This window comes from Elaeis guineensis, chromosome 3 (genome assembly GCF_000442705.2).
Source record: "Elaeis guineensis isolate ETL-2024a chromosome 3, EG11, whole genome shotgun sequence".
In the NCBI taxonomy this organism is placed as follows: domain Eukaryota; kingdom Viridiplantae; phylum Streptophyta; class Magnoliopsida; order Arecales; family Arecaceae; genus Elaeis; species Elaeis guineensis.
The window spans coordinates 89,224,467-89,240,051 of NC_025995.2; the positions used below are offsets into that span (position 1 = coordinate 89,224,467).

Below are 15,585 nucleotides of genomic sequence, written 5' to 3' on the forward strand. Positions count from 1 at the left end.
GGACTTCAATGTTTAACAGATTTTTGTGTCTGGCTGATACGACATATCTTTCACAAATCAAGTCTCTTTCTTGCAGGTTCTCCGCTTACAAGAATGCTTAAGCAAATATCAACGTTCTGATGATGGAAGTACTCCGCAGGTTTGCAAATATTCAAGTTCTGATTCATTATTGATTAACTAGGATGTTTATTATGTCATAGCTTACTATTGTTGCTTGTCATAACCATCAACCATACATGAGGCTTTCAAACGGATAATAGTATCTCATTGGATGGTTATGTTGGCTGAGTAATTTTGAAGATATGAAGTTGAAAGATATGATTCGTTTACATTCAAAAGGGACCTGATCAAGGGGAAACAGTATTGTGATTTATTTGCTATAGCTCTTTCTTTCTCTTGATGGATGTGACATGCCTACATGGTTCTTTGCTGGTATTTCATGCAACCAAACTTCTTGAAGGTGTAATATTGATTGATATAATAGTGCATTCTTAGTAAGAACCTCCCAACAAGAATTTAAACTATCCCATTATGCTCTTTATGTATGTAATCAGTCATGGACTTGTTATCCATCCAAACTGAATATCTTTGGATTGTTTAAGGTTTTATTTCTATTTTTTGGATATTGATGGCAAGCTTTTTGAGAATACGTAATGAATAGTTAAGAGAAGAAAGTATATGTCTTTCACAATAACGTGGTAATTGTAGCAAGACAAAGGGAGTCTAAATGAAAGTAAAAATAAGGGATTTATGATGAGATGTCATAGATAAACATAAGGATGTTAACCAATGCTACATGTTCACCCCAAAAGTAAATAATGGGCCTCCCTCTAGAACTCATTTCAAAGCACTTCTCAAACAATTGAAATATTCAATTAATGATTTAAAAAATACATGGCTGTTCGTCGTACTGATACAAATTTATGGATCATGCAAGGTTTCCGGAGCCGGAAGTAGGATACATGCCGGCTGACTGGTGGTACGAGTCGGTACGGGTCCATATCAGATCGGACCGGCAAATTGACAGGGCAGAGAAGGGGAGAGGGAGAAGAAAGAGAGGAAGAGAGGGGGGAAGAGAGGGAGAGGGAACTCCTATTTGATTTCGTCCATTAAAAATCAAAAAAAAAAAAAAGAAACAGGAGTGAACCCCGGTTTCAAAGTGGAGGAGGGCGGAGGTCCTCTTCCGGCTTTGGCCGCCCTTCACTCCCTCGGTGTTGGCTCGCCGGTCGTCAGAGAGCTTCCGACAGCGTCGCCGTCTGTCCGGAGGCCTCTAAGGACCTCCAATGATCCAGTGAGGTCTCCTCTCTCTCTTCTTCCCTTCCTCCGTCCTTATCGAGCTCAGAAAGAGCTCCGACAGCCTCCAACGGTTGTCGGAGGCCCTCTCTTCCTCTCCCTCTCCTTCTCTCCCCCCCCCTCTCTCTTTTTCTTCTCCCTCCCTCTGAGATGGCTGCCGTGCTATTTTTCATGCCAGAACCAGATAGGTATCCTGCTGATACGGTTTGACGAACGGTGGGTCATGTGAGTGTGAGTTTGGTCTTTTTGACTCAATTCTTTTCCTTAAACCTGTTGGTTTGGTGGACTTTTGGCCTATTTTTGCTCATTCTTGAAGTGTCAGGTCTCACAATAATTGCCTTTGGTTTAGTTAAATGATAAAAAATAAATATTTGAGGGATGCTAGTGATCCTGTCAACTGATAAAAAGTTTGGGACTAGTTTATATCTTGCCATGATTTTATTATTCTTGTGATCTGAAAATACATTTCATTTTTATTTGATTGAACTCTATTATCTCTTTCTGTCTCTTAACATTTTATTGTATATAATATATTATATATGGATGTATTGGAGTTATATTTTTTAAAGTCAGTATCATAGTCTTAACATCTAGCATACTTGTCCAGAAGTCTGGCATTTCCATATTTTTTGATTTTTTTTAAAAGTTAGCAATTTTATTATAATATATGTATATATTATAAAATATATGTATGTATGTATGTATTACACGGTTCGCCGTTTCAGTATTAGGCCCATACCGATGCCAATCTATTACAATATCAATATGGAGCTGGTTCGGCATATTGAGTGTTGGTACACCCCCTGTATTATGTTCCGGTACGATATGTCCAGATTGGTATGGTATGGCAAACCTTGCTATTATTGTATTGGGGTTATATTTTATAAAAGTCAGTATGATGGTTTCATGAGAATGTCTAGCATGCTTGTCTAAAGGTTCCATATTTTCTGATTTTCAACATTTCTGGAAATGCTACAAAAAAAAAAAAAAAGAAAACACTTTCGGAAATGCATCACAGACATTACATTAACATATCATGAGTATTTTTTAATGGGAATTTTTTACTTTGATGTTTAATATTTCAAGGATATGCAGGACTTGCTACTCATTTGCATGCTATTCTATTTATATTTACAGGTTACTTATCCAATTCAATCATTGAAAGTGTAAAATGCTTTATGTTCCTATCTATCATATTGTTTAATTACATGGGATCGAAGTACCAGTTGCGTCTGCTTTCTCCTACCTTTTTTTTTTCTTTTGATAAACTCATAATCTTGACTGTGTCCTGGTCTCAGTCTATTCTGATTGGTGGGACTGGGACTGATGTCTGGACTTCGATGATTTTGTTGTCTTTCTAGAAGGGACTCTCAGTTGATGAGAAAGCCATAAACTAGGGAGAATGGGGAGAGTGAACCGGAAATGTTCTATAATTTAGGAGGGAAATGGTAACCTGGGGAATGGGATATCACCATTGATCATGTCCAGGAGAGCACTCTGAAATAGGATGCCTTCACATCCATCCAAGGCTTATTTTGTGATCCTCATTTTTTTTAAATACTTTTCTATCATTTTACAAAAAAAATCATGCTTCTATTTTGTTTCAATGTTTAAAAAATCAAAAATCTGTAAAACACATTCATGTTTTGTCATTTTATATGGTATGAAGGTTGATCTTGGTGTTTTGTCATCCACCCAAAATAGCCTTATCAGCTGAGTTGTTTTGTATTGTATGCAGGTTGACCTTGCTCATCTGCTAGCATCTCGTGATCAAGAACTCCGTGCTCTATCTGCTGAGGTAATAATTTTTGAAAAATACTAAAGAAACATGAAAATCTGACAAAAAAGAGTTGCATATTTTACTTTCATATTCCCCTTTGGACTGAGCCTGCCTATGTCTGGTACTGGCTTTCAGTGAGAGGTGCAATGGGTGAGTTATGCATCAGCTGTTTAACCCTTCGTTTTTCCAATGAGATTTTTGTTACTGTAACACTGCTCATAATTTGCTCATACTTTCTGGGTTGCTCCAATCATGAAAACAAATTCTGACTATATTAGTAATACCGGAAAGACATTCACGATTGATCTTTTCCAGTCTTTTAAACCACAGAAAATCATATGCTTTCTTTCTCTCTCTCTCTGAGATAGAACTATGAGTATCTGATATATTGAGAATTGGCGTTGCAGATGAATCAGGTGCATTTGGAGTTACGCCTTGCCCGTAGCTTGATTGCTGAGAGGGACACCGAAATCCAGCGCATTCGTGTAACCAACAATGAGGTTAGCTAATCAAGCCCTCCATTCAAATGTCTTTCATGTTTTAGTGATAATTACATGGTTGACAGTGTCTGTCATCATGTTTTTGACTAAAGGTTCTATTACAGTATGTTGAGGAAAATGAAAGACTGAGAGCTATACTTGGAGAATGGAGTGCTCGAGCAGCAAAGGTAAAATCTGGTCACAACAGTTATGTTCCATCGCCAATGCTGCTGCCATATTCCTTGTCATAGCCATGCTCTTATCTGGCATGCAGCTTGAAAGAGCATTGGAAGCAGAGCGCTTGTCAAATATGGAACTGCAAAAGAGCATAGCAAAACTGCGAAACAAGCCAGCTGGTCCATCGGCTGAAGACCATCAAGCTTGAATCTTAAGATATGGATCCGTCGAGAGCGTTGATTCACAAGTGATGTAGACTGTGATGTACATGATGGCCAAAGGCATCTACCGGAGATGCTTGTGGTCTTTCAGGCTGGAGGATATCCCAAGTAGTGCTAAGCGAGGCAAATAGTTGATCTATGGTCCAGTGATGATCCAGTTATTTTAATTTGACATTTGAGATTTTGTTGAAGTGCCGCTTGTACATAGATGCAGAAGTTTCTCATTGTTATTCTGTGAGTTATAATGTGGTACATCAAACTTCTTGATGAATTCAAAGCAGGGAACCTTGTGTGATGGGAATCATAAGGGAAACGGGTTTGCCTTGTGTGATGGTTATTTTCAGCTTCTCTCCATCTTTGTCATCACCAACACCATCGGCTAACTATCACCTGTTCATGTGGTGGGCCTAGCGGCAGAACCGCTGCCACTTTGCCTCATATATTTTTATTTAATATTAAAAGCAAGCATGCTTGGGTGACATGATTAAGGATTTCTCCTAGACAACTTATTTTCTTCAAAATTATCAAGTTAGGTTTTCTATTTCTTTCCCTTTCTAAGAGGTAATTATTTTTCTAGGCCTCCCGTGGTCCTGGGTTGCCAGCATCGCAACTGGGTAATGATCCTTTTAATTCAAAAATTAGAAAGCTTCTTAGTGGTAGTTACACTTTTTTCTTTAAAAAAAAAAAAAAATCAATACTATATAGGATCATGTGTGGTGCGGTGTGGGAATGAAGAAGGGTTTTTCTATTTTGAGGTGGGGGGGGGGGGGGGGGGTGGAGGGGAATCAATGCAAGCCTACATCTTCGATGGTCAACCTGTACGGGGGGGGGGGGGGGGTGGAGGGGAATCAATGCAAGCCTACATCTTCGATGGTCAATCTGTACAGGCATACTAAGCATTTTGTTGGATGGATGTTTGGTCAAGATATCATCTCCCAAGATCTTTTCAGTACCACGCGATGCAGTAGAAAGAAAGAAGAAACAAAAAAAAAAAAAAAACAATCAAAATACGTGGATCAGCCACAAAAGGGCTCGTCTCTACGGGGCATGCAAACTTCACTATGAAAAAGAAATTTTATAAGAGGAGATCTTACCCTCAACCCTTGTACACCCAATTCTCTCTCATCTGAAGTTTCCTTCACAAAAGCTCTCTCTCTCTTGAAGACCCCCTGAAGTGCCTGGCGATCGCTGTCCAGGAGCCTCTGCTCCTTCTCTCTCAGCACTCTCGCCTCTCTCTCTCTTCTCGGGTTCGTACGGGCTTCGTACGGTGCAAATCCGAACCACTACCTCTCTGTTTCACGCACAGGGTCTTTTATAGATCTTAATCACGACTTAGATCATGATTAGGATTCCTTAATCAACCCAAATCACGTCCCAGACCGTCGGATCAAGATCGAGAGTCACCCATGCCGTCGGATTGCGCTCCGATCCATGGAATAGTGCCGTGGACCGTGAGAAACGCGTGGGAAACGCCCACGCGGTCCACAGGCCCCGCCGTGGACCGTCTGGTCCACGGTGGATCGGGGCAAAGGGGCCAGCAGGCCGCCTGGGCCGCGCGCCCGGCTGGGCCACGCGCCCGCCTGGGCCGCGGGCCTGGGTTGCGCGTCCCGCGTGGGCCTGGGTTGCGCGTCCCGCATGCCGCTGCCTGCGGCCGAGCCGCTGCCAGTCACCGGCGGTCCTCCGTCGCCTCGAATGTCGTGCCGACTTCAAAAGCTCGTATCTCCTCCATCCGAGCTCCGTTTCAGGTGTTCTTGGTCTCGTTGGACTCCGTTTTTCGCCGCGAACCTCGCTGTAGGCTCAATGTGGGCTGAATCTCGAGGCGTCAAATCCTAACAATCTCCACCTCGACTCGATATTCGGCCTTCTCCAAACTCCGAGAGCTTCTGGATCTCCTCACCCCCATACCCTGGGGCAGTCGCCTGCTGATTATGGATGGGCAAACATGGGAGTCGAGCCAGGCTGCTCGATCTCATCTCCGTCGTATGCTGTGCTCCTCCTGACCTGAGACCTGCTCGGGGCATCATCCTGCGGTAATAGGAATCTCACCTTGCGACGTCGCCCCTCGTCCTCCCGAGTCTCCTGTCTCGTGCCCGATCTGCCTCCTGGAGCTCCACCTCGCTCTGGGCTCCACCTGGCTCCCGAAGCTCCACCTCGCACTGGGCTCCCTGTCAGGTAATAATGTCCTCTGCTCCCTTTCTTCCCCTCCAGCACAATTCTATCGCCGCGTAGCACCCTCAGGATTTCTCCACCAGCTACCGTCCTGTAGCCTCTCGAATCCAGTCTGCTAAGTGAGATAAGATTCCGCCTGAAATTGGATATGTATCGGACCTCCCCCAATCTCCTCACTGCATTATCATGTGTCCTCCAGCTGACCGTCCCAATGCCTCTGATCGCATAGCTCGATCCATCCGGCAGATATACAGTGCCCTCACTGTTCTCCAGGGAGTCAAACTGCTCCTCTCTGCAATATACATGATAGGGGCATGCAGAATCTAATATCCACTGCTGGGAAGAAGTAGATATCTCGTCAGATATCTCCAAGACATCTCCATCTGAATCGCTGCCGGCCGTCGCTACAGCAGCCACCGTCTGATTTTTCAGTTGAGGGCAATCTCTGGCTAGATGCCCCAACTCCTCACACCGGTAACATCTGGTTTTACTCAAGTCCCTCCTGGACTTAGACCGCCCTCGTTGCGATCTCCTGTCGCTCCGTCTACCGCCTCCTGCACCTCCAGAAGCCACCAAAGCTGAGCTACCGCCACCTGAGCTCGAAGCTGGGTTCTCCCTCCTGAGAACCTCGTTCTGGAGTTTCGCCGCGGTGATCTCGTCCATCTTGATAGTGCTCTTCCCCACTAGAAGAGCAGTCACCAAGGACTCGTACGAAGGGAGAAGCGATGCCAGCAAAACCAGCACCCTGGTCTTCTCCTCAACGTTCTCGCCAATGCTGAGAAGGTCGGTGAGGATCTTCTGGAAGTGGCTCAGATGTTCCTGCATGCTCTGTCCCTCAGTCATCCGCAGTTGGTAGAACTGCCTCCAGAGGAAAAGTGTATTGATGAGAGATTTCGCCATGTACAACTCCTCGAGCTTCGACCATAGCACCGTCGGGGAAGTCTCGCTCAGCACATGGATCACCACCTCATCCGTCAGGTACATGCGGATGGTACTCACCGCCTGCATCTGTAGCCATTTTCAATCTCGCACCTCCATGATGGTCGGCTTCTCATCGCACAAGAGAGCATCGATCAACCCCTGTTGGATGAGCACGTCCTTCACCCTTGCCTGCCACAAGGAGAAATTACTCTTACCATCGAACTTGTTGATCTCCATCTTGATTGTTCCTGTCTTCTCCATCTTCAGTCTTGCTCACCACCACTGCAATATGCGTTCTTGTACCACCTTGCTCTGATACCACTTGTTGGGTGAATGTCTGGTCAGGACACCACCTCTCAAGATTTTTTCAGTACCACGCGATGCAGCAGGAAGAAAGAAGAAACAAAACAAAAGAAAAAAACAATCAAAATATGTGGATCAGCCACAAAAGGGCTCGCCTCCACGGGGCATGCAAACTTCACTATGAAAAAGAAATTTTACAAGAGGAGACCTCACCCTCAACTCTTGTACACCCAATTCTCTCTCATCTGAAGTTTTCCTCACAAAAGCTCTCTCTCTCTTGAAGACCCCCCTGAACCCCTGAAGTGCCTGGCGACCGCTGTCTAGGAGCCTCTGTTCCTTCTCTCTCAGCACTTTCGCTTCTCTCTCTCTTCTCGGGTTCGTACGGGCTTCGTACGGTGCAAATCCGAACCACTTCTGTTTCACACACAGGGCCTTTTATAGACTTTAATCACGACTTAGATAATGATTAGGACTCCTTAATCAACCTAAATCACGTCCCAGATCGTTGGATCAAGACCGAGAGCCACCCATACCGTCGGATCGCACTCCGATCCATGGAATAGTGCCGTGGACTGCGAAAAATGCGTGGGAAACGTCCACGCGGTCCACAGGCCCCGCCGTGGACCGCCCGATCCACGGTGGACCGGGGCAAAGGGGCTAGCAGGCCGCCTGGGCCGGCCTACGCGCGCGGGCCCGCGCGCCCGGCTGGGCCGCCCGCCCGCCTAGGCCGCGCGCCCGGCTGGGCCGCGCGCCCGCCTGGGTCGCACGTCCCGCACGGGCCTGGGTCGCGCGTCCCGCGCGCCGCCGCCTGCGGCCACGCCGCTGTCGCCCGCCGCCAGTCGCCGGCGATCCTTCGTCGCCTCGAATGTCGTGCCGATTTCAAAAGCTCGTATCTCCTCCATCCGAGCTCCGTTTCAGGTGATCTTGGTCTCGTTGGATTCCGTTTTTCGCCGCGAACCTCGCTGTGGGCTCAATGTGGGCTGAATCTCGAGGCATCAAATCCTAACACATTTATATCATAATGAGTAGAAAAATATGCACATTCGAAGTGCAATGGACATGCTTGTAGTGTTCTTTAAAGTATATCATTAAATTTTGTATAATAATGTTAACTTATCCAATCAATCTTTTGATACAAAAATTGTTAAAGATGCATTAGCATATTTATCAAGATATTATAAGTAATTATAAATATATAAACATGCTAACTTTTATGTTGCAATTGTTTAAGAAGTTCCAATTTCTCACTTAGCATGTCTTTTTTAAAGTTTAATGAAATATTATGTTTGAAAATTAATATATGGTATGCTAACGTGCAAAGCACGTGTCTTGATTAGTATCCAGAAATATAGTAACATAACCATAACCTTAACCTGACCGGTGCAATACGAACATTGCTGTAACTATTATTGCAACTGTTCTCGTGATGTGGAAAAATAGGTAAAAAAATCAACATCATGCAGATCTTATCTTCAAGATCCAATTAAAAAATGTTATGTTTAAATACACTTTAATTTTTTTTTTCCATTTGTATCACCTTTAAAGTACATTTCTTATCATATATTCTGTCAAAATCATGTTCTTCTCTTTAACAGATATGAACACTCTGATTCAGATTGGAAAGAATGTGATGACACCTCGAAATCAACTTTTGGATACAGTTTCATAATACTTGTCGGAGCTATCTCATGGCATTGCATGAAATAAATTTGCACCACACTGTCGGTAAAAAAATAGGATAATTGCTTGTCGTGAGACCAGCAGACATGTAATGTGAGTCCTAAATTTTTGTGCAAGACATGCTAAAAGGGAATTGCTCAACCTAAATATTAGCATTTAGAATTGTAAAGATACATCATAACTCTATTTAGGATGCCATTTAACAAAAATGCACGCTACTGTTAATTCAGTCTGGAACCAAGTTTTGAACCAAATCTAAATTCAAGCTAGAGCCAAGCTTGAGGTCAAACTTGAACTAAGCTTGAAACGAGACTTGAAATTAAAAAAAAAAAAAAAAAGAGCTTTAACAAACAGAGATTGAATTCAAACTTAAATCTAGTAAGTATCAAGTTGATCAATCAAGTTTGGATTGAACTTCTGACAAAAGTTAAAGTTGATATCAGATTTCTAGCTTGAAATACATGCCAAAGTAAGGTGGACTGGACTCGAGCTTGACCAAGCTTAGCTCCATCATTTAGGGTTGTCAAAAGAGATGGGTAGCTAAGGCTTGGCCTGAGCTCAGCTTGAGAAAAAGCTTGAATCAACCTCAATTCAAAGCTAAACAAATTAAACTTGAACCGATAGAATATGCTTGAAATTAATTTTAAGCCAAGCCAAATATTGACTCAACTTAACCAAGTTTGACTTAAGAAGGCTTGAATATATTATACTTATATTATATATTTATAGAGAATATTTTGTTGGATCAAAACTTTAAGCAATGCATTTTATTTATTATGGAATTAGTTAAATATTAAAGGATATTTTTTGGTAACATAGAAGGGAAAAAAAAAAGAAGAAAATAGAGATAGCAAAAAAAACATCATCGGGCTCTAGGTAAGGAATCTCTCAAGCATTAACTTCCATCATTAGACAAAATCTGGATGAGTGCTGGAGGCATTGTTAAGGTGAATATTGGTCCTAGTCCCAGCTAACCAATTTGCAGTAGAATTCATTTGTCCGAATACATGGAAAGTTTTGAAGAGTTGGAACGAAGAAATAAGTTGATGGATTTCACAAAGCATGAAGTGTGTCGCAGATAAAAGGGTTTGTTGTCTAATCCACCCAATAACCATGGCTGAATCATCTTATAGAATGAGCTTGAGATGATGAAAAATAGAGACGACTAAACAGATGACTTGTAAAGTAGCACGAAGTTTGTGTTCAATGAAAACTTGAAATCAAGATTAAATTGAGATATAATTTGAGTTTGAATTGAGCTAGATCCAAATTTGATGATCAAATAGATCGAATAGACACTTATTTAACTTGATTTGAGATTAAACTTGAAATATCAAAAATAATAATAAACAATTCAAATTTGACCGGTATTTCAAGCTCAAGCCCAAGCTCAACATCAAACCAAGCTTGGCTCCATTAGACCCTAGAGGCAATGCCTCATGTATTTAACTCCTTTAAAATGATTCAACTCATTATAGAATGAATTACATTATTTATTTAATAAATTGACCGAATTCAAATTTAAATTTTTGATCAGTTTGATAAAATTATCGGATTTGAAATGATATATTTTTTATCTAGCATCTACCTTGTCCGATCCGATTGCCATGCTACCTGGTGGCATCATCACCCTCCCCCATTGTCTTGGTACGCAGGTTAGAGTGACCGGCCATCATTCTTCCCTCTCGCTAAGACCTAACTATAAACCATTCCAACGAAGTCGGAGTCACCACACCCCACGGCCTTCCTCCTCCGCCGCCATTCTCTTTTATGCCGCTACCTTCGCCGACGTCATGAGGGCTGGCCGGATCCTGAGCCCCCTCTCCGATGCTTCCCCTTATCCTCCTCCGCGAGTGTACTCACCCCCTTAAATGCTTCTCCGGGGCCCATCCTACCCTAACGTGCTCCACCACCACCTCCTCCTCTCCCGTCTCCACCTCGCCACCGCCACCGCCACCGGCCCAGCCTCCGATGCCCCCGACCTCTGGATCGCCAAGGCCATCGCCACCGCCTTCCTCCTCTCCCCCTCCACTGCCTCCTCCGGGCTCGCCCCATTCCTCCCTGCCCTCTCGCCCTCTGTCGCTTTCGCCGCCGTCCGCCGTCTCCCAACCGCCGAGTCGGCGCTTGGCCTCTTCCAAGTCACCCGCTCGGCCTTTGGCGTGGCTCACTCGGCCACCGCCTATCGATTTCTTGTCGCACGTCTTTTTCGCTCGGGACTCCACGAAGCCGCACTCAAGGTGTTCGACCAAATGGCGAGCGACGGGCATTCTCCTGATGGCCCGTGTCTTGAGTTTTTCGCTAATTCCTTTGCTGAAGCCGGTCAGCTGGATGCTGCCTTGAAATTACTCGCACGAGCTTCTGAATTCAATTGCCGGGTTCGATGTTACACCTTTAATAAGTTCATGAACCTTTTGGTGGGAAGAAACCGAGCGCAAGATGCCATTTTTCTCTTCAGAGAGCAATTGGCTTCGCAATTCTTCACTCCAGATACTTGTAGCTTTAATATCATTATCAAAGGTTTATGTAGATTGGGTGACACTGATGGTGCATTTGAGTTTTTCAAGGAAATGAGGGATTTTGGATGTACTCCAGATACAGTCACCCACAACATTCTTGTCGATGGTTTGTGTCAGACCCAACAGGTGGACAGGGGGCACGAGATGTTGAGGAGAATTCAATCAGATGGCTTGTGTGTGCCGAATGTTGTCACGTACACTTCTGTCATCTCAGGTTATTGCAAGATGGGCAAGATGGAAGAAGCCTTGGAGGTTTTCAATGAGATGATTGAGTTAGGAATAAGGCCTAGTAGAGTCACCTACAATGTGCTCATTGATGGGTTTGGTAAGGCTGGCGACATGCCATCCGCAGTTTCTATGTATGAGAGGATGATGGTCTGTGGTTGTCCTCCTGATGTTGTGACCTTCACTTCATTGATCGATGGGTACTCTCGGAGTGAGAAGTTGGATGATGCATTGAGGCTGTGGAATGAGATGGGTCAGAGGGGTATTCGGCCCAATGCTTACACCTTTGCCATTGTCATTAGTTCTCTGTGCAAGAAGAATAGAATATCTGAGGCTTCACATTTTCTGAAGGAACTAAGTGAGAGGAGGGATATTGTACCCCATGCCTTCATTTATAATTTTGTAATTGATGTGCTTTGCAAGGTGGGAAATTTAGATGAGGCAAATATACTTTTGTTAGAAATGGAGGAGAAGAGGTGTTCTCCTGATAAGTTTACATTTACTAGTTTGATCATAGGACACTGCATGAAGGGTAGAATGGTGGAAGCCATTGGCCTTTTCCATAAGATGGTGGCCACTGGCTGTGCCCCTGATAGTGTAACAGTTAGTTCCTTGGTGTCTTGTCTTCTGAAGGCTGGCTTGCCTAATGAGGTGAACCGGATTATGCTTATCGCATCGGGAAGAGATTTAGGATTGGATATATCATCTTCCAAGGAGAGCCCTTCATCATTGGGACAAAGCCCAGATATTACAGTGGCTATGTAGCTGAAGGATGTTTTTGATGCAGAGGAGTGAGGTGGAGAGGCGATGACTTCATGATGTGTATTCTGTGGAGATTCTGGCACGGGCTAAATTATCAGGACCAATCAATTAAACAAGATGTGGCTTGACGGTTAAAGCAACAAGCCTGTAGACGCAAGTGACAAAACTTTGGTTTCTGATTGACTCGGCAAGTTGTAGCATTTGAATCAATAAGTACATCACATTGCCTCATATCATATGATTTATAACTTCATTTTCTTTCCATGGTTCTACATTCATACCAGTACCATCAAAATGGCTGTCAGCTGTATCTTTTTGTTTCTGTACTTTAGTGTCATTCTTACCCTTGCTGGATTGATATTTGAGATCAACTCCTCCTGTACATTAATCATCGAACTTTTAGCTTTCTATAAATCTTTTGCTTCTTGAACTTGTCTTTGTGTGCTATATAATCTCATAAGTTTGGTCTTTATTATTGGCAATTATACTACATATCCCTCTTCAGATACCATATAGTTCAAATTTCATAACAAATGGCATCTTTGAAACAGCATGGATAAAATATTAGACTTGGCAGGTTGGTTTCAGGAAAGTCCTAACTTTTGGAAGAACTCTAAGAAGCTAGTTTGTAATGGTAAAGGGTGTCTGTGATTTTCTCAGCACCACAAGAAATTATTTTAAACACAGCCTGCTATTTTCTGTGCCATCAACTGCAAACCTCACTCGGGTTGTTTGGAGTGAGAATTTCAAAGAAGAATTATGCCAAAATTTTGTGTCTTTAAGATCTCGCACTAATGTTAGTATCGTTAGCAAAATATGTGGATCAGGTTCACATCTGAGAATAATAGATAGAGCCAACATTTTGCAACATAATCGCGTTCATATGCAGTGGGCCTTGTATAATTTTCTAAGTGAATTATTTATTGCCTTATTTGTTGAATAAACAGCAACTTCAATGATATAATTTTTACTTTACTGTTGATGAAACTCTATAATCACATAATTGGTAATTAGTTTCCGCACCATTCTATTTGATGATTGGATCGAAAGAAATTCACCTGGTTGATTGGCTCTAGGAAGAAGGCAAATTAGTGACAGTGGATCTAGGGCAACAAATTAGTAGAGTTAATCACTGATATTTGTATTTTTTATGAAGTTGTTGGTTTCTAGTGAATACTTTATCCTGTAAACTTCCAAGTTCTTGACTTCATGAACTCTCTACTTTTCTTTAGAGATGGATTAGGTCATGTGGTACATTTCAGTATAAAGATAAACGATAGACTTGACAAAAGATGTAAAACCTTACCTCCCAAGCATGTCTTGAAATTAATACACCATATTAGATGTAATTGCTATTTGAAGACGTTATTTTGTAGACATATCTAGATATATATCACAAAGTGGATAAAATGAAAAAAAGACCAAGAAGCAAATGCCAGACTACATGACTGCACAGCAATGCCAGCTAGGAGGAAGTAAGCTATTTGAAGAAACTACCTTCATCTGCCTTTGTAGATGCATGGCGTGTTATGAAAATGAACTAAGAGGAACAGTCTATACTACCAGAAAAGTAGAGTGGGAGTCTGTTGTGTGCATGCATACCTATGAGGATATATGTTTTGTCCCACAAATATGCACTAGAGAAATTTTAGATATTTATGCAGAGTCAAGGAATCCAAATATCACTTTTCTTCTGGCTTCTTTTATGTGAGATCCTGGATTATTACAAATAATATCAAAGAACGAATTTGGCCCATAACACATATATTACTGGAAAATATTTGTAACATGGGCTTTGTCGGGATTAACAAGATTGATCATGGCATTTGTGATTGGATTTCAACCCTTAGCTTATCAAGGATGTCAGAGCTCAAATAGGAGTGTATCAGGGTTTGTACACACATGTATTTAGTATCATATCAATTAGGTACTGGGTAGATATTTGATACATATACCGAGATAAGAAGCTAAATTATATCTTCTAGCTAGTCTTTTAGATTAAAAATTTTAAACTATAATAAACCATATTAGAGTGGCTATATGGATTAAGAGACATTATAGCACAGACCGGACCAAGGGCTAAACGTGATATTTTTGACTAGATTTGGGTCCTTTGCCCAGCGAGGATGCCTGGGCTCGAATAGGGGTAGTGTGAGAGAACCCTGTATGAACTCGTGTGGTGTGAGCTTGTATCAAGTCCTACATTGATGGAAAGACCTTGGATTCTTGTACAAGGTCAAGAAGCCCAAAATATAATCTTTTTGCTAGTCTTTTTGAGTTAAGATCTTATATCATTACCAATGATATCAGAGTAGATTCAGTTTATGACTTATGTATGACTAGGAGATATTGCTGCATGGGCTCTTCAGAGGTTTACTATAGGCTAAATCGAGATGTTTGTGATTGAATTTGATTAATTTTAGACCCATAGCCAAAATAATGCTGAGATTTGAATTAAGAAGCATATGACGTCTAGGATTTAGCATGTGTATATAGGGTGCACATGTGTGTGCATGCATGCATGTGCACACACAGAGGTATGTATATATGTATGTATATAAGACTTAATAAATTGGAATTCATTTCTCAACCAAAAACTTATATTAGTCAGCCAGTTTTCAAATTTGGCCCCAAACAGTACTCATGGATCATGTTGATTAGGGAAGTCCTAATATAACATTGTGGGGTTGGGTGGAGTTAGGGTTGAAGGATAGAGGTTTGATGGATCCGTATTCTCTCTCAACCCGCATGAGTTGCTGCCCTTCCAGCAAGTTCTCCATAGCATTTTACTAGATTAGCTAAAAGATAGTAGTAGACATTTGTTATGAGAAAATGGATGTTAATTAAAACAACCTAGATAAAATGTTTTAATCTCGTGAGTCCTTTTAACATACATAATGGCAGTATTTAGGATGAACCAGTATGGCTGTTTCCTGCATTGTTGTTTGTGCCAGCGCATGCTTATGAGATTTTGTCACAATATTGGATGCTACATATTTGTGCTTAGCCTTAGTGTACACTCTATGAAATCCTGGTTATTATTACTGTTGTGGGCAGGT

The 15,585-nt window shown here is 42.2% G+C and overlaps 2 protein-coding genes across 5 annotated transcripts in view; both read left to right on the plus strand.

The window, feature by feature from the left end:
• LOC105041852 (protein FIP1) overlaps nt 1-4,287 on the plus strand; it is a 38,270-nt gene extending 33,983 nt beyond the window's left edge. For 3 of the 4 annotated variants that reach the window (XM_073253941.1, XM_073253943.1, XM_073253942.1), the window contains exons 11-15: nt 77-139; nt 3,032-3,091; nt 3,481-3,573; nt 3,666-3,740; nt 3,827-4,287. In XM_073253941.1, coding sequence (XP_073110042.1) covers nt 77-139; nt 3,032-3,091; nt 3,481-3,573; nt 3,666-3,740; nt 3,827-3,937 — 402 coding nt within the window. In that variant the 3' untranslated portion in view covers nt 3,938-4,287. The remainder of the gene's footprint in view (nt 1-76; nt 140-3,031; nt 3,092-3,480; nt 3,574-3,665; nt 3,741-3,826) is intronic. The other variant, XM_073253944.1, reaches the window with a different exon arrangement.
• Nucleotides 4,288-10,637: 6,350 nt separating this feature from the next.
• LOC105041853 (uncharacterized) lies at nt 10,638-12,958 on the plus strand. The gene has a single exon (XM_010918909.4). The coding sequence runs from the start codon at nt 10,895-10,897 to the stop codon at nt 12,527-12,529; it is 1,635 nt and encodes a 544-aa protein (XP_010917211.1). The 5' UTR covers nt 10,638-10,894; the 3' UTR covers nt 12,530-12,958.
• The last annotated feature ends 2,627 nt before the right edge of the window (nt 12,959-15,585 follow it).